Here is an 18,884-nt window from a genome sequence, read left to right as displayed (position 1 = left end):
CCTGCGAGCGACGATGCTCACCGACCTTCTTATACGAGAGCCGGGCGACTGTAATGATCGCGCCTTGGCCGTAACTCACGATAAATTGCCTCGAAAGTAAAAAAAAAATCATGAATGGACTGCGGTGCGCGCAGCGGCGGCGGCGGCACAGGCTGTGTTACTGCCACGTGTAATTGCTGTCTTCCCCGTGTGTAAGCGTTATGGGAATCATTTATGAGATTATTTTTTAATGAATAGACATTCTGTCGTGTTGGTATTTTTTTATTATTATTAACCACCGTCCAAATATGGCTGCGTCCAATTATAACGTTCGTTGGTGGAGGGGAGGGCTGGGAGCGAGGGGACCACGATGGAACATTCGCCGTGCAATTATAACGCGGAAGGTGCGCGAGTATTGTAATGATGCTGGTTGTAATCGCCAGCGGACGAGGCCCTACTCTAGATTGTAAATGTTGTGGGTTCGCTGTCCAACACGCCGGCCTGCTGAAACACATCGGCACGTTTTGTTCACGTGACAAACACCTTACCGATTGGCTGTTTGGCTGTGTCGGGGCGGAGGTGGATTTTACGACACGTTTTACGTCTCTGCGATCTTAACCATAAAAAAAAACCGTGACCGTGAATGCAAAAACGTTGGTAAAGGTGCAGTCCCCAAAAGTGCTTGGTCACGCCGCTACTGGCCAAAGGGCCCTCCCGCTCGATAGCGCTCCAGAGAGCCCCTCGAGGGGGTGTATTTGGCCTATGCTTCCATGCCGCCCAGACGTCTTAAGGAGGCTAGAGTACCCACACTTTACCCCGCCACACGCGGCCTGCCGACCTCTGTCCACCCTGCTGGCTGGACAGAGGGTGGGCGGATGGGATTTGAGAAGCTTGCTCCATTGTCTCGACGACCGCGCCGGGAGTTTGAATCGAGCCGGCAGTGACCTCTGGATAACAAGCCCAGTCCACTGTACGTATGTACGTTGAACTCTTTCGCACCGTACGTGGCCAACCGTGCTAATCGGAGCTGCGGGAGAAAGGACACCAAACTAAATGGTAAAAGCAGTTCTAAAGAAATGAGTTCGTCAATGTAGACGATTTAAAAGTGCATAGCTCAATTTTTGCTTCCTCATATCGGAGGGAAGAGCGTTCCAGACGACCGCAGAAGCGCATCTGAAAGCGCCGCGCGATTGGGTGACCACCGTCTTTGTTCGATAGCTAGCCAATAGCCGCTGTTGTGGCAACATCCCGTAATGTGAAGTAAAACAAGTCACATTGTTTCCACATTTCGAAATAGATATTTAAAAAAAACATAAGGTGCCATGATTGGTAGTGGTGGCTGGGCCGTGTTAATGGTGTCACATGTCGGTTATGGCTGTGGCGATTGAAGTGCGGAGTTGTATTACTGGGAGGACCAGATGTTCCTATTAATTGACGCTGCCACCCCAACTACGCTTCCAATGAGGGGTGGAGCAGTGCCTGGAGTCATCGATAATAATCGGATCTTGAGCTCACAATGCATATGCATTGGTGTGGCGGTGTTACTGTTGCGGCTGTGTTTCTGTAGTGAGGCTGTGATCGTTTGGGTTGCTGTGTTTCTGTGGTATGGCTGTATTTCTGTGGTCTCGCTGTATTTCAGTGGTCTGGCTGTATATCCTCGAGTTGATGTTTTTCAACGTTTTATGTTGCAATGTTTCGTGGGGTGGAGCGGCCGCGCAGCGGTTACCGCGCTACCCTACAAACCCGGCGATAGCTCGAGTTCGATTCCCAGCGACGGCTAACGAGCATTGGTGAAGCCTGAACCATTTGCCGAGCCGCACTGACCAGCATGGCGGAGTATGGTCTGGTCTGACAACCCCCACGACTGACATCAAATGGGCCGAGGCCTTCAACCAGCAGTGGATTGACAAAGCGCTGAGAAATGTTGTACTGTATATGCAATGGGTTCTCTTCATCCCGCGAGCCAGGAAGCCGCCGAGTCTTATGAAGAGCATCAAAGTGACAGCTCGTTGGCTTGATGTTGTTACTTTCTCAGAGGTTATATATTTTCTGCAACGCGATTGAAGTCCTGCGTGGAGCTGTCAGCTGACGGTGAGAGTTGTGATTTGAGTTTGAGTTGTTGGGGGGTGCGGGTGAGGGGCGGGGGTTAGAGAGTGAACGGCCTTTGTCTCCCTACCCCGTGGTCATTTTATGCTGGGTGGATCTAGCGGAGGAGGGCCCAGTGCCAGTTTTAAATATCCGCCACTGACGTTGGCCGAGGTTTGGCGTCGGCGGTCGTGGCGGTTTCTGGACGTGGTGCAAGCAGCAACGTTTCACTCCCCCCCCCCCCTACCCACTAGCGATGTGCCGTGCTGCCTTCATTTGTGTCCACGGGGCCGGTGTCGGTCTTGGTACGGAGACGCCGCCGGCGCGCGCGGTCGCGTCCGGTGATTATCAGCGAGAGATTTACGCGCTCCCTCCACGTGCTCGCTCTGGGAAATAATAATAATAATGATACCGATCCCTCCGTTCATTATGCATCCTCGTACGGTTCTTTTGCAGCTGCTGTGAAACACGCGTCAATGTGTGCATGCGGGAAATATGTTCGCGTTTAGCAATTTGTGTAAATAGTACGCACGTTGAATATGATGCGACTTATGTAAATCGGTGATGGGAGTGGAACGGCAGCGTTTTGGCGAGTGCACCTCTCTGTGAACCCGACCACCTGACTTCAAATCCCGGTCATGGCAAACATCAGCGGTGATATTGGATCCAGATCTGTTGAAGTGTGGTTAAGAAACCCCCCCCCCCCCCCGACATGGCATGGGAGGAAGCCTGCATCCAGTATTTTTTTTCATATTTTTGCCAGGTAAGGCCGACTGAGCTATGTAGCTCTTTTTCAGAAGTGACCTGGCCACAAATGATAGCTCAACGAAGTGGCTTATCATGTGGCCATTTTTAGCAGCCAAATACTTTAAATACGCGTTGTTTCTAAATGTGGAGGGAAAAACCGGAGGACCTGGAGAAAAATCCACGTGACCACGTGGAGAGAGACACGCGCAAACTCCAAACATACAGCAGGCGTCGGGGTCGTTATCGAACTCACGACCTCCTGTACACCAGGCGAGGTAGTTAATGTCTCGGCACCGTGGAACCCAAGTGGTGAATTGACAAAAGGGTGCAGCGTCGGTCTTATCGGATGCCGTCCGTCACGTGTGACTGATGGTTCCGGCGGTAACGTGGATGCTCGCGGAGTCCTTTTACGTGTAGCGTAGGCTCCTGCGGTCGGCCGAACAAGATTGGTTTCTGGTCGCGAAGTGCACCAGACATCCGGCGCTTTCACGTACCGCAGGGTCATTTGATTATTTAATTTACCCCCTCTGTCTCCTCCACTCTCTGACCCGTCCAGAGAGCATGGGCCGAATTGTATTCTTGTTCTCCTCGCTCGCTGCACTCCCAGAGATGATAGGTGGCCCATCTCTGATGCTGACAGAGTGGCGCTGTGGCTTTCTTTGTGATCTACGTGTCGACCGGATTGGGGGCTGGTGATGTTTGCGATCGCGGCTTGGATCACGAAGCGGGTCTTGTTTTAACGACGCGGTGAATGCTTCGCGTCGCACGACACCAATGCTACGCGTACAGTACGCCAAACCAGTACAGTACTGTACTGCAATCGATCCGCGCGCGTACAATTTGATGCACGTGTGTGCTTCCAGAACTTTAGGTGAATTGAGGAGGCGGTGGATCATTCGCTGCCTCGCGTAAACACACATAGCAGGAAACGGAAATAACCCACTCTTCACAAGTATGTGGGATTGAATTATTTATAAGTTAGAAGGGGGGGGGGGCAGTGGAAGTAGCCATGGGGATCCCCCACAGGGAGTAGGCAGGGATGCTTGAAGCCTATCACTGTAGGGGGCACAGCATAGGCCTTGCTTGGACAAATTGTTACAACCGATACAATGTGTATTCACATCGCATCCGACTACGACCACATCTCAAGACGCCGTGGGAAAAGATTGGTGACAATTTGTTTCACATAGGGAGGAAATCGGTGATAGACAGAGATAAAAGTGTCAGGAGGGTTTGAGTCTAGACTTCACCAGGGGCGGGGAGTGAACAGCACGGATGGCTGGGGGAAGGGAGTTTTTTATGATGTGGAGGCAGCAGAGGAGAATGTGACCACCCACTGAGCCAATGTTGACCGGGGGCTTCCATAGAAAGCCTTGCTTGCTGGAGTGCAGTGCGCGGAGGGGAGTGAGTTGGAATGAGCAGGGAGAGAGGTCATCCCGGGGTGAGACCATGGGGAGGAGTGCAATCTTGAATTTGAACCTCACCTGAAATTTTGAGCCAGTGAAGGCAATGGATTGTTGGAGTGATGTGTGCGTTCGTAATGCTGCACTGATGATCGGTCGATGTTTTGTTTACACGTCTTAATGCTGCTGCTGCTGATGACGACGGCGACGGCGACGATGATCATGACGGCAGTGCCGGTTGCAACGATGGTTCTTCCGGGCTTTTTCAGTCCCGGCGTCGCTGACGCCTGTTGTTGTGCCCTCCCCGCAGGAGAGAAGCCGTACAAGTGCTCGTGGGTCGGCTGCGAGTGGCGGTTCGCGCGCAGCGACGAGCTCACGCGACACTATCGCAAACACACGGGCGCCAAGCCCTTCAAGTGCAACCACTGCGACAGGTATGCACGCCCCCGCAGACGACAACCCCCCTGTAGCGCGTGACCTTGTCAAATCTGGGGTAGGAAGGGGGCGGTGGGGGGAAGGGGACGTACAAAATCTCAAGGGGGTGGGGTGGCACGGCACGGTTCAATGTCAACAAACAATGGATATCTCCCGTCAGCGGTGATCTCACCTCCTCCACCTGTGTCTCTTCAGACGCGGGGCGGTGACCTCACCTCCACTTGACCCCTGCGACACGGGCTCATGGAATACGGGGAAGATGTTAAAGCACATTTTAAACGCTCGGAGGAGTAATGATTCGGTACGCTGTGGAGACCGGACATGCACGGGCGCCAATTGCGTTGATAGCTTTGGGTGTCTGGCAAACTTTGAAGAAAAGCCAGCACTGGTGATAAATTTTGTACCTAGACTATTTCACTTAACTATAAGAATGTATGGGGGGGGGGGCGTGGTGGGTAGAACCTTCAGAAGAAGGAGGGGGTGTCTCTGCCCCCTCTAGCCCCCCCCCATTCGAGCGGTGATGTCAAAAAGGAGCGAAGAGATGATATCGCTGAGCCACGCGGTTGGCTGAGCGGGGGAGGTGCGGGGGAGTGGGGTGGGGGGGATGGGGTGGTTTGGCTGAGCCGGTCGGCGTTACGTCGTCCTTGGGCTCCGCGAGCCGGCGTCGTCTGATGGAGTCGGAGGAGCGGGTGGGGTAGGAGAGGGAGAAGATAGAACAATAACAAAAAAAAATCCAACTTCAGATTTGCGGGATGAGAGTGGATTTTATCCTTGGGCTGCGGGAACGCAAGGCCACGTTTTTTTCTTTTCAGGTTCGCTGGCTTGAGGCTCGGTTCCAGGAGTGTGGTTTTTAAGGCCGCTCTCGTGGATCAGAAATTAGTTTCTATATATATTTTTTAGATGTCACCAGGAGACTGCTGGTTTAGCCAGCAGCAATCTGAAGATGTGTGCTTGGCCTGCGGCTCAAGGCACTAAGCCCCTGTCGATTGTCGTGCTTCTGGTGGGGGGGGCTCTTATCACAGTGGAAAGGAAAGTGTTAAGAACAACAGCTGGCACCTTTTTTGCAAAAGCAAAGAGGCAAACCCCCCCCCCCCCCCACCCCCTCTAGACCATACATAAAACGGCACTGTGAGCACAAGGCTCTGAACCTCGCTTTGAAGAGTTCACAACTGAGGTATCCTTTTTTGGCTTCTTGGGTATTTTGGGCGCATCGGCTGAAAGTGTTTCGGGCCAGAAGCTCTCGGTGCTTAGGGGCACGGGGGTTTTACCAATTTGCATTTACAGTGGGTCTATAAACAGCTTTCGCTTCACTTTTGGGCTGTTAATTGTTTTCAAGAAAGCCTGGGATTTTGAGTCAAACGCAAACCTGTTAGGTCTTGCTTGAAAGATAAATATATCATTATTATCCCAGCAGCCGCTCGGGGAATCTCAAATGTTTAGGTTTAAAAAAGAAATGTAGCGGTGGGTGGGTCACACAGAGGTCAGGGCACTGAGCTGGCACCGTTGCCATTCTCCGTCGAAATGTGGGCAGCCAACTCATTATACCATGTTCTTAAGAGTAGCACACTGATTGTCCCCAGCCTGATGAACGTTGAACTTCGTTCGCGCCGTACGTTGCCAACCGTGCTAATCGGAGGTGTGGTCGTTGGACGCCAATGACTGCGCAGAAAAACACGGTTTTCCGCTTAATTTGGCTTACTGCAGCTCTGATGTGCAAATATGTTTTGCATTGATTGATATCTGAGAAACTCGGTCCGTTGGGGAGTTAAAAGTTGCGTCTGCTTGAGTGCGGATAAAGGGACCAACTGAAGTGACTTCAGAAGGAGTTCTGGGACGCCATTGTCTGGGTCCATTTCCTGGCACAGGGTGATGCACTGCTAGCTGCGGCGTTCTGAGTGTAAATTTCTCCATCTCATGACGTAATGCCGAAAGTGCGATTTTATTTAAAAACGTGCGAGTGTTTTAGACAAACATTTGTATAACCTCTTTATGAACGAAGTAAGAACGAGAGGGGCACGTGCACTTTAAAGTGACTGCACCGATGCTCAGCTTTTGTGGTCAAAATAGCATTCACGGGCTCAAAGTTCAACGCGTGGAATGTCCCAGTGGCTGCCTTGAGTGTGCGAGACAGCTGTAAACGCGAATGCTAATTAAGGCGATCGCAAGACCATTTGCCTTCTGTTCGCCTACTTGCGCCTAATAGCGCAACAATTTGAAAACTGCTGGCACCTGAGCCCTTGGTGTGGCACCGCGCCCTCCGGCCCTGCCCACTGCCCCTGCTCGCCAACCCTGCCCACCAGCCTTGCCCACCAGCCCTGCCCACCAGCCTTGCCCACCATGCCCAGCCCACCACCCCTGCCCACTCATTCAATCAACACCCTCTCCAATGGGGACTGCCGAGCCGCTCCTCGCGTTGGGAGTCGTGCGGAGTGAGCGACGTGCCAGAAGGCCCAGGCGGTGGCGGGCGATGGCGGTGGGGTGGTGGCAGCAAACGAGCGCCGTGCTCCCCCCCCACGCCCCCCGCCCACCACCCCTTAATTAAGAGCTCGCCTCAGAAGCGTTTCTCCAAATCCACGTTAACGGGCTGGCGGTAATGGCCTCAGGCTGACTGGCCCGGTTAAAATAAAATTTTGCCTTGCTGCGCTCGCCCACCCCCACCTCGCCCGCCCCCTTCCTCGTCCTGGTTAGCGCCGCAATTACTCACCGGCGGCCGGGCGGCCGGGTTGCCAGGCTGCCCGGCTGCCGGATGGCGTGCCGAGCCTGGCCAGCGTGGCCCCCTCCCCGTGCCGTCGGCTGGCCACGCGACGTGGCTCTGATTTCCGGCATGAGGGCGCTCGCGCCCAGACTGGTTTTTTTTGTAGCGCAGCTGCTGAACGGAAGACCCGCTGGATTTTCCCTCTCTCTCTCTCTGTGTCTCTCTGTCGGTCTCTCTGTCGATGGTTTTAGTTTTTTTTCTTTCTGCTTGGCGAAAGGACCGAGTCGTGGTGCGAAACGTCAAATGAAATGCGCTCGCCTCCGTGACGTCGTCGTTGCGTTCACCTGAAGTGAGCGGCGCGACCTCGCGGACCGCTCCGTTCCTCTCGCGTGGGGAGAATTGTGGCCACCGCGGGGTCCAAGCCGCTCGTGGCGACGACGGTCCGCTGTTGCCGCGACGATGCTTCGAATGAAACATCGTCAGCTTCCTGACGCCATGCTGCGGATTCTTGCGCGAAGGAATCCGGTTGTCTCTCATTTGTACGTGGTTCCACTGGAGGCGGTGGCTTCGCCGCCACCCCCGACGCCACTGGAGGAGCTGTATTCGTCGCAATTAACAAAACATAATTCATCTTCTTTGGTTCTTTCAGTAAAGTCACGTAGAATGAGAATAAAATAATAAATTGATAAAATAAAATAACACAATAAAAATTCTCACGACGTTTCGGCCACAACACAAGCGGTCCGCATCAGGTGAAGGGACGAGAGTGTGTCTGGAGGACAGCGCTGAAACGTCGTGAGAATATTATTGTGTTATTTTATTTTATTAATTCATTATTTTATTCTCATTCTACGTGACTTTACCGAAAGAACCAAAGAAGATGAATCCTTGCAGTCACGAAAGCTTTAAATCGAAAACATAATTCATTGCTGTGTTGCAATGCGTGAGCTTGTTTCTGGACGATCCATTACATCGTTGAGGTGGAGTCATTTGCATAATCACCACTGTCCTTTACACCATACTATGGACCTGATATGAAAATATAAATACATTTCTGATTCTAATTGGAGTATCAGGCTAATTGTTGGGATATAATGTTGCACCATCCTGGCACTTGAATGAATTGTTGAAAATCGGCGCTGACATTTGGTTCTAAAGGATTCTTGGATTTGTTTTTTTTCTTTAAGTCTCGGTTCTGTAGTTTCCACTGTTTCATTTGTGCAATGTTCATTCTGTTAGCCTAACAGTGATATTAGCATAACAGTCATATTTAATAAATAGATGTATACACGTGCGTTGATTCTTACACACGCGATTCATTGCCTGTATCATGATGGTAAAAACAGAGAAATCGTCGTCCAAATCCTAAATAAATATGGCCATTCGATGTGTAAAGACATTGTTAAAACAATATATTATGCTTTATAATGCCGCTCTTCATGTAGAGCAAACCTGGTGCTCTTTACAACTCTGACAATATAAAAATCGACTGGCCAATCGACCACCTCTAGGAGCGGCTGATGCAAACAAATGTGAGAGTTTACATTTCACTTAACAGATTTGACTGTGCTGCATTCCTGATATGATTGCAACCTAGCGCACTCGCTCACCCACCCCTCATTCAATCATCTACTCACTCGATCATCCATTCACTCCATTATCTCCTCAAGCACTCATTCATCCATCCACTCATCGACTCAGTTGGGGCAGAGTTCCGAAGGCCCTTTACCCCCTCCAAATTGAAACAACTTCTAGGAGCCACCGAAAGTGTTCCGCATTCGCCCGCCTCCCAGGTGCGGCATTTCGACTGGCGGCCACCGATGGAAGTGGCCATCGCTGGCGCGGGGTGGCAGTCTCTGGCGGCGGCGGTGGCAGCCGCAAGTGATGGCTCCGTGCCCTTAGCGGGGCGGGGGGGAGGGGGGGTGAGTGTTGCGGCGCGGTTGTGGGCAGGCGGGTGGCTCGTAGCCACCCCCACCCCCCCCCCCCCCGTCGCGTGGGCACGGCTCCCGTAAGCTCATCTGCTGCTCGTCTAGACGCCACGTGCCCTGCGGCGCAGCGAGCGCAGCGGGCGGGGAGTGCTGGACCGTCGCTCCACGTGAGGCGCCACGTGTTAAAGGGGAAGGCGCGTGTCTGTGTGTGTGTGTGCATGCGTGCGCGCGAGGTGGTGCTGGCAGCAGCAGGAGGGCTATTACGTTGAGGTTTTATTTTTTGTTGCGTTCCCCCTCCCCCCCCCCCTTTAAATGATGTGTGAGCACGACGCTTTGTAATCCGTGCAACCGCTGCCCTGAAAGCTTTCATGCCGTCGGTTATTAAAATCTCGCTCGGGGGGGAAAAAAAATAAAATGTTGGCTTTTTTCTTTTAAACCAGAGAATTATCTAAACGTCCGCAGAGCGAAACGGAGCGTTAATAACGACCAGTAACGGCCCTCCTTGTGCTCATCTTTGCGTCGAGCTGTGAGCGCGTGCGATTCACCTCGGTGTGAATTATCTCGCAAAATCGTCGCATTTCGCAACGTGCCGTGAAGGAACGCGGCTGAAACGCGATGCGCGCACCGCCAGTTCCGAGCCAATTTAGCCACAGCGTCCACGGTAAATTATTTCTCGCGGTCAAACATTTTATTCCAAAAATCTTTGCCCCCCCCCCCTTCACCGTCGTAATCAACTGATTTGCTGTGGTTGTGCGAGGACCCCACAGGACCCCTCCGCAGCAGCAGGCGTTTCTACTCTCGCCGCGCGTGCTTTCTCTCCAAGGGTCACCCCGGGTTAACGCCGAGTCTTTTCTTAAAATTGCCTTTTAACCATTTGAGACCTCATTGAGATTCATAATCTCCTTTGCAAAGGAGACACGGGCGGCGGCCATTTCTCTCTTAATGCACGTCCCTTGCAGTGTCCACGCACATCAGTCGCGTCATCATCGTGCCCCGGGTTGGGTACATCATAACGGTAATGCAATGTATGCATTCGAATGACATAAATGACATCGTCTATTGAAATAAATTCTGAGCGTGCAAATGCGTTGAATCGTCGATGCAAATGCATTCTCATGCTCCGCAACACGTGCGTGGAATTGCACTTGTGAGACGCCGTTTATGTAAAGTGTGTGCAAATGCTGTGCTCATGTTACATCGGGGCTAATGGGGCAGGTATAGTCCTACAAATGAGACGGGTAATGCGAGCACTATCCAAATGAGATGGATAAAGGGAAACAAAAGTAATTAATTCTTGAATTGTAACCTTGATTCGTAACAATTCACCTATGCACTGCGTGGGTGATTTATTACACATTTACTATGCAAGCGATGAAAGTGATACGCGATTTGTTATGGGCAGGAATTCATTTCTAACTGATTTTTTTCCTCGGGTGTTGGTCGACAGAGGAGCAGCTTGCTTTTTGACTCGTAATAGCAACAGCCATAGCTAAAGGTATACTAGATGTGGTGTGCAGGGTACATACATATTTTCCAGGTTGCCGGCCCAGACAGACCCAGCCAAAATTAAGCTGGGGTGGGGGGGGGGGGTTTGTGGGCAGTTGTAAAACTTTCGAAATGTCACCATGAAACTCCCACACGACCATCTGCTCTTGCAAATGAGGTCACGGGTTCTTTGACGTCCACCTTCGAGCGAATTCATAAATCTCCGCAGAAAATTCTGGGCAACAACAGTGAGATCGGAATCATTGACCCTGCGTGAACTGTGACCGTTAAACAAATTGGAAATTGCTCTGACCCCGCTGGCTCATCCAGTCCCATAAAATAAAATAAATGCTAGCGCAGTAAAACTCCTCGTGTCCACGTACCTGTTAACCGATCTGTTATTTGTGCCTCCGAATTTATCTGCGTGAAATTCTGTTATTCGTGCGATGATTCTTCCTCTTTGAGCCATTGCACGGATGGGAAGAGCCACCGGGAATTTGTGTGAAATTCATCCTATATAACCTTGTTTTTTTCCCTTAAGGAGCAGTCGCACAGCGTTACACTACTGCGCCATGAACCCCGACCGCCTGAGTTCAATTCCTGGCCATGGAAATTGATCAGTAGCAAGTGATTTTTTTGAACTGGTGTTGAACCACCACCGAGATGTAGTAGTGGAATTTACCTCTTAGATTTTAGCATTTTTTTATTATTACACTTGTTTCACGATCAACGCCTCAGCGAGTCAAAACTCTTTTTCATGAGCGTCCTGCCAAGTATGCAGCGTCTTCATGCATTGTTTGCATCGCAAAGCCCGTGAGAGCTGCCGGCAGTTCGGGAGAGGCCTTCATGCAGCGGTGAATAGACCATGGCTGACGAATAACTGATGTTCTGGGATGTCGTACGGTCTGCAATGGGTGTCTTATCTCATGCTCCCCTCCCTCCCCACTGATGTCCTCATCACACGCCGGCCGGTCTAACCAGCGGAGGCTTCGCGGCTTTTGTGGCTCTCAGCGGGAACGGCTGATGAGGCTCGGGGTCATTTTGAGCCTTTGCCACAGGCAATTTCACTTCTGCTGTATTTCAATTTGCCATGTATAAGTTACCAATTTATTTTGGTTCGGGAGTTAAAAAGGTGGCCGTTTTTTTATTCTTTCTGTTGAACGAGCCCCCGGCATGCGTCACGGGGATTGGGCAGGAGATGCGAGGCGTTTTTTTTTAAAGCTGATGAAATACGAGCAGATTGGTAAATGATCGTGAATCGCTAAAAAAGAAACATCCGTTTGTTTTATAGATTGCGTTCTTAAATTATGACCTTAGAAACTTCCGCATTACAAGGAGAGGACGTCGGGATGCATTTGTAAAGGACGTCCATCATGGGGACGGATTGAAATCGGCCTTGGCACAGGAGACGGACGCATTGTTGCATCGCGAGACCGTGAGCGATGGTGGCTCTCTCGGGTAGGCCTTCATCCAGCAGTGGATGGATCATGGATGATTATTTTTCTTCTTCGAATAATAGCAAACGCAATTGTTGTGAAGTTACAAAAACGGAATGAACATTTTGTAACCGTGCCAGAGAAGCGTGTGCAGTGTGCATCGTTCCGTGTTGACATTAGTGGAGGGCATTAAGAGTTTATGATGTTGCCAAGGCAATTGACTCTAACACAGAGAGCTCCTTTGGGGCAGTCGGTTTCCAAACAAGTTGTAAGAAACTTTTGCCCTCTTTCCCACAATCACTGAAAAGTTAGCCGGCCCAATTCACGAACTGGGCAAGAGAGTGGGCATGTCTCGGATTCCCCACGGCAGCCTTGCCAGGCTGAGCCGGCACCAACTGAGCCAAATAATGAACCTTTTCTGGGCTGTGTTGGCTCCGTAGTGATAAGGGAGCTGCCCACTTTTCGCCGGGCCGCCATCAAAGACAGTTCTGATGTCACGGGGTCAACACACTCGAGACACATGTCAATGGCGTCCCTTACCTAGGTGCAGCGGTTAGCGCTTTGCTCCAAACCCGGCGACCCGAGTTTTGAGTCCCGCTCATGGCCAACACCAGCGACGATTATTTGAACTGGTCCTGGGCCTACTTTCCGAGGTCAGCTCAGCCTCAAATCAGTACCTAGTGCAGTGTGTAAACATCGCCACTGAAAAGATAAAGGCGGTCCTGCGTGGTGCTGGCCACCCACCCCCCGTGTACCGTGCCGGCCTTGATAGGTGCTCGCTCACAGCACTTGCCCCAACAGTCTGTTAAAGCTAAACGGGGGATCTTTGATCCTTGTCTTTACCTAGGTAAGCTTCAGGGCCATGCTTCCCCCCCCCCAAGAAAATCTCATACAAATGTTGGGGATGGGGGGGGAGGGGGTAATTACAAAACTAATTTGTCTCAACATGAGAAGGCAAATACCTGAACCTGTGTTAAGGAATATTAAAGGAAGGGTGAGAGACGGTGTGTGGGGGATGAGGAGCACGAGGGGTCGAGGTCACGGCGCGGCGTGGCTCTTGAAGCGTCTGGGGTAAGAAACGGAGCGTGGCCGGCCTGCGTTTAGAACGGTAACGGCTTGGGGCGCCGATGTCAGATCGTCGTGGGAGAGCGCAGCGTCGGAGGCGTTTGTAAGTTGCGGCGTGGGGGGTCTTGCATTTGCTCCGCTGACCAGAGAGACGCAGCAGTAGTTTTTTTTATTTATTTAAAGCTTTCGTGACTGCAGTAATTCATATTCTTGGTTCTTTCGGTAAAGTCACGTTGAAGGGAAACAATAAAATAATAATATACATAAAAAACAATAAAATTCTCACGACGTTTCGACTGTAACACAAACAGTCATCATCAGGTGTGAAAACCAAACGGCAAGAAACATTTGAAAGAAGTGGCCGTCGCTTTAAGTGGGTTACGGCAAATTTCTTACGAGCATGAGTCACGAATACATTTTGCGAGACGTATATATAACAACAATAAACGATTTGCGAGAAAACTCTACGAGAAAAAAAAGTGGGTTATTAATTCCCTTAAGTAGCCATTGCTGATCCCGCGTGGCAGCACGATTAGTGGTGCCATGGCGTGGCGATGGTTTCGGGGCAAAATATCACTTCAAAATGTTAGAACGGTCGACACCGGTAGCAGATTAAGGGTCAAATCTGAATGGGAAAACTGCCAGGCGTGCTCGAGCATCACTTCCTAATGCATCACAGAATGGGTATCATTTGCTTGGTGTGACGCAAAGGTCGATTGGGTTATAGGAAAGTGGAGAATACTGACGATGTCCGTATCTTATGTGGCCGATCTGTGTGGATGTGTGTTCTTATGTATTGTGGGGAGCAGTTGGCGCAGCAGTTAGCGCTACGCTGCGTTACGAACCCAGCGACATGAGTTCAATTCCTGCTCACGGCCAACACCAGTGACGAATATCTGAACCGGTACTGGGCCTCCTCTAGGTCGGCTCAGTCTCAAATGAGTACCTGGCATGCTCTGTAAAGTATCTTTATTTTCTAGGGATTATAGCCAAAATCTTTTCACCTTGTACATTTTTGTAAGAATTTTCCATAAATGGTGATGACAATAATAGAGACGAATACTCTTTGGTTCTATTGGGTAAAGTCACGTAGGTAAAAAATAAAATAACAAAAATCACGACGTTTCGGCCACAACACAAGCGGCCTTCATCAGGTGAAGGGACGAGACTGTCTGGAGGACAGCGCTGGAGTGAAAAAAGCCACGCTCAGATCACGACCGTTAAGTTTGTGATCGCGGCATCACAAGCTTAAAGGTCGTGATCTGAGCGTGGCTTTTTTCACTCCAGCGCTGTCCTCCAGACAGTCTTGTCCCTTCACCTGATGAAGACCGCTTGTGTTGTGGTCGAAACGTCGTGATTTTTGTTATTTTATTTTTTACCTACGTGACTTTACCCAATAGAACCAAAGAGTATGGATCCTTGCAGTCACGAAAGCTTTAAATCTAGAATAGAGACGAATACCTGCAAAATACTAAATAACGCGTGTACTGTGTTAAAAGTGAAGTAGATGCTTTGGTTGTGCTGTGGGAGGCTGGGGTTGGTGGATCACTGGAGGATGGGATGCGCGCCGTACTCGCGCATGCTTTGCGTTGTATCGCTCCGGGCCGGCCTCTCGCTGAATTGAGGAGGCAGAGGAGTCCCTGGGCGCTGCGCCAACCGAGCAGCATGGGGGGGGGGGGGGGTACTAAAACCACGGCCGCCGAGTTTCTCAAACAAGCCGGGAGCAACGGTTGATGCCGCCGGAGCAGTTGGCGACGTCTCTCGGCCCGCGCTGCTACAGCCAAAGGGAGGGGGGGGGGGGGCCTGACTTGAAGTGAGAGCTAAACGGTCTCGTTTAGCGTGATTTGTGCTCGCTCCTCATTCGGAGCTCCCAATGCATCAAACGGTCGTGATGGTGATTAGCGCGTATTGGCAAGCGCCTTATTTTGATGAAATGCCAGCTTTTACCTTTGTAAAATTCGCACGAGAACAACAGCAGCAGCAGAAGCAGCAGCAGCAGCAGCAGCAAAAGCGACAGCATTCTTCAAAGGGTCGCTGGCAATGTCCATGTGTCCTTGCCGTAGAGGTGTGGGTGGCGACGTGGGGTGGGAGCTCATTTTGAAGCCGCCCCACGGCTCGCGAGGAGAAGGGGGGGGGAGGTTGGTGGTGGCGGCTCTGGTGAATTTTGTCCAGGGCCCACGGTGTTTCTGGAATCATTAATTGCCGCTGTAGCGGCGGCTTGGAATATTGATTACACTCACGAGGATTGTAAGCGGATTGGGGGCGTGACTGGCCCTGGCTGCGATGGATGGGGCGTGGGAGTGAGTGGCACCCATGCCCTCCCCCCCCTAATGAATGCACTCCCCACCCCCTCTCCCTGACCCTCACCCGACAATGTGACACCGAGCTCCTCCAGGTGGTGTCTTCACCACTTTTGACGGAGACGTGCGAGCGGTCGTGAGCGTCAAGGCCGGGTTCGGGGGGCCTCTCTGCTAGGGGTGCAATGATCCGCGGGCCCCCTGCTAATCGGTGACTAGCATTGTCTTGGACGATCCATGGATTCAAGAATGCATTTCGTGATTTGATCTGTACGAATACGGTGCATTGTCAAGTGCGGGTTTAATGATTTACCCCTCTGACATTTCAGTTGCCGCGAGTTGTGGTTATTATCCGATTTTTTAAAAAACGGTGCTGTTTTTCATGTTTTAGTGAATGTAGTGGCATCTAGAGGTTGGAGGGGTTCACATGAACCCGTCACATACACAAAATTATATATTAAAAAAACACTTATTCGATTAAGCTTAATTTTTTATGACAGTCAATGAATCCACGCATCTTAATTGTTAATTAATTGTTATACGGATACATGTATGAGATGTCTCGAATTGTTAAGAGTGGCCGTTGCTCGAAACATCGCCTCCCTTGAAAAAGAAACACCGCTGGTCTCAATGGCTTCTCACCCGGTTGTAAAGGCCATCTTTTACTGGTAGGAAACGTAGTGGACTGGAAGCCCAACCGGGATTAATTCGCAGGAGGCAGGGGATTAATTGGGTATGTCTGTGGATGTCTGTCCACGTGTATCCGGACATTCGGATATAAAAAATGGGAGGGGTGGGGCTGGGTGGAGAGGGGAGGGTAGGGTGGGGCGGGGTTGGGTGGGGAGGGTGGGGCTGTGTGAGGCTGGGTTTGGGCTGGGTGGGGAGGGGCTGGTCACCCCGTGGTGCCCTTATAAAACTCAACGTTTAACCTACTCACGCCGGCTTGTGCCCGCCCTCACAGTCGGGCATATTTGCGGAATACACCACGTGGTGCCGCCGTTGACCCTGGCCACTGACCGAGCAACCAACGTTCCTACCAGCCCCCTCCGCAGGAGAATGTGTTTTATTTCTGTTGGATGGCGCTGGTGCTGAGTGTGACGTGGCGTGATTGCGAGCGTGAGAATCGACCGAAATTCGGCGCGTCGATGGGGGCCGCGTCGCCGCAACTTCCGCAAATGATTAGAAGAGAGGCGCCTTGGAGACCGCTGCTTAAAGCCTGCTGCGATATACCTGCTGTTCGGCCGCGCTCGCAAGCGGTGGATTGAAGTTTGTTTAACGCGTAGGCTTTCCCGGCCAATATTATCCACAATTAACGTTTTTTGAAGTAGTAACTGATGGAACTTTTTGGTTACGTGACAAATCTTACTAATTGGCTGTGTCGGACGATGGCGGGTTTAACGACACAACTATATTTACGCGATCTAACCCCAAAAGCCTTAATTATGTATTGAAGTGTGTTAACGTTGTGGCACGCCAAGCAGATTGGCGTGGCGAGGCCTTGTTGAGGGCTGAGAGGCGTCGTGGTTGATCCTTCACTTGTTTGGCCCCCCGACCAGCATTCATTTCAGTTGTAAATGCAGAAAAGTGTCATTGTCCTGCATTCAAAGCTGTTTTTGTATTGGCTTGATAATCACAAAAAGTAAAAATGCAAGTGTGTGCAGCCCTTTGTCAATCCACTGGTGGGTGAAGGCCTTTCCCAAGCCGTTGTCACTCATGAGGGTTATTTGACCATACTTCACCACGCTGGCCAGATGGGGTTGATGAAGGGGGGGGGGGCAGTTTGAATATCGCTCGTCATTGATGTTAGCCGTGGGTGAGGATCAAACTCGTGTTGCTGGCTTCGTTAAAGCGGCGAGCAAATCACCGTGGCACGGCTGCACCCACCGCTGTGTGTGCTGGCTTGTACCAAAAATATGCATTCTGATTTACAAAAAAAAAAAACAACAGAAAATGCCGGAACAATGACCGCCTTGTAGCAAAGATTCCCGCATTGCTTTCCCCGCGGCCAAGCTAAAAATGTGTGACCTTGACGACGTCGGCGGCTCGTCTGGCACCTCTGTCCCCGGGCCTTCGCACACTCGCGAGCCCCCCGCCACTCCCGCGTCAAGCCGGGCGGCACCACACGGGGCCTGGATTCGAAACCCCGGGTCCGTGCTGCGCATCCAGGAAATCGAACGATCCATGGGTAGATGCTTGTGCGGTGGGACATCGTTTGAAGGATGTCGGAGGCCTGCGGCGTGCTTCCTGGGTTATTGCGTTGAAGACGCAGTTGGTGCTCTGACCCTCCCATGCCGTTCACCATCGGCCGTGCAGGACGACAGCGACGACATCATCGGCCGTGCCAGCGCTGCGCACCTCAGAATCGTAAGATGTACTTAAATTGGAGGAATCTGATGAGCTGTGAAGCTCTTTTTCAGAGAAGGTCCGCTCGGTGCTAAACGCTGCAGCTCGTGTGATAGTTTGGGAGGGGAAATACGGCCCGCTCACGACCCCGATATGAGACGAGCTGCACTGGCTCCCTATTAAAGATAGGATTTCTGAACCCAGTATGAATGACCAGAGAACGGGGGCTGGGGTGGGGGTCCTCAGACATTGAGCCCGTGGGGGGGGGGGGGGGGGAAGGGGAATAGAACGTTGATCCGGACATCACGTTTGTTATTTTGTTTATGTAAGTTGTGTTTCGGTGATATCCCCCCCCTCACCTCCCTTCCCTTCTTCCCCTTCCTCTCCCTCCCTGCTTCACCCACTGCCCCCGACCGTTGTCCCTGCTGTTTTAAGGTCGTGAACCCGGGGTGTAACTGTAATCGGTCCCCATTTGTGGGAGATTCACCCTCGAGGTTGCGGCTCAACCTTGGACGTTGTGCACACGTGGAATGTTTCCCCTCTGTGACTCCAGTTCGTGGGGTTCAAGAATAATGAAACCTCGTTGGTGCGGCGATGCCGGCGGCCAGCGCAGTTTCGGGGTCTCCGGCTTCGAGACCCGCAACGAGTTCCTCTCGGCTCACGTCCGGGATATCCATCCCTCGAGCCCGAGACAGCTTTTGCGAGAGACTTAAAACGGCGCTTTCAAAGAGCTACGCGTGATTAGTGCGCATTCATGATGGCCGGACTCATTAAAGTGGGCGATAAGAAATGCTAGGACCTACTTGTCGTTCCGCGCCATGTTATGAATTGTTGAAATTCAGTGTTGTGATGAGATCGAATGCGTACAGTGCTTAATTGATGATTATTTTTTTTTGTAACGTGGTGGTGGTGGTGGCCACTTCGTGACCAGAGGGTCGCATGAACTCATTGCCACCCGATAAAATACAAAATATAAGTAACATTGA

At 51.4% G+C, this 18,884-nt stretch overlaps 1 protein-coding gene across 2 annotated transcripts in view; it reads left to right on the top strand.

The window, feature by feature from the left end:
- The window catches only part of LOC116948545 (Krueppel-like factor 6), a 60,967-nt gene that overhangs the window by 19,859 nt on the left and 22,224 nt on the right, over window positions 1-18,884 (top strand). The window contains exons 3-4 of one of the 2 annotated variants that reach the window (XM_076071707.1): window positions 4,525-4,648; window positions 4,845-4,950. In XM_076071707.1, the coding sequence (XP_075927822.1) occupies window positions 4,525-4,648; window positions 4,845-4,950 (230 nt within the window). The remainder of the gene's footprint in view (window positions 1-4,524; window positions 4,649-4,844; window positions 4,951-18,884) is intronic. The other variant, XM_076071708.1, reaches the window with a different exon arrangement.

This window comes from Petromyzon marinus, chromosome 34 (assembly GCF_048934315.1).
Source record: "Petromyzon marinus isolate PM22_M1 ecotype Great Lakes invasive population chromosome 34, UKy_Petmar_22M1.pri1.0, whole genome shotgun sequence".
NCBI lineage: Eukaryota > Metazoa > Chordata > Hyperoartia > Petromyzontiformes > Petromyzontidae > Petromyzon > Petromyzon marinus.
Note: the sequence above shows the minus strand (reverse complement) of the source record. Positions and strands in the feature narration are given on the sequence as shown.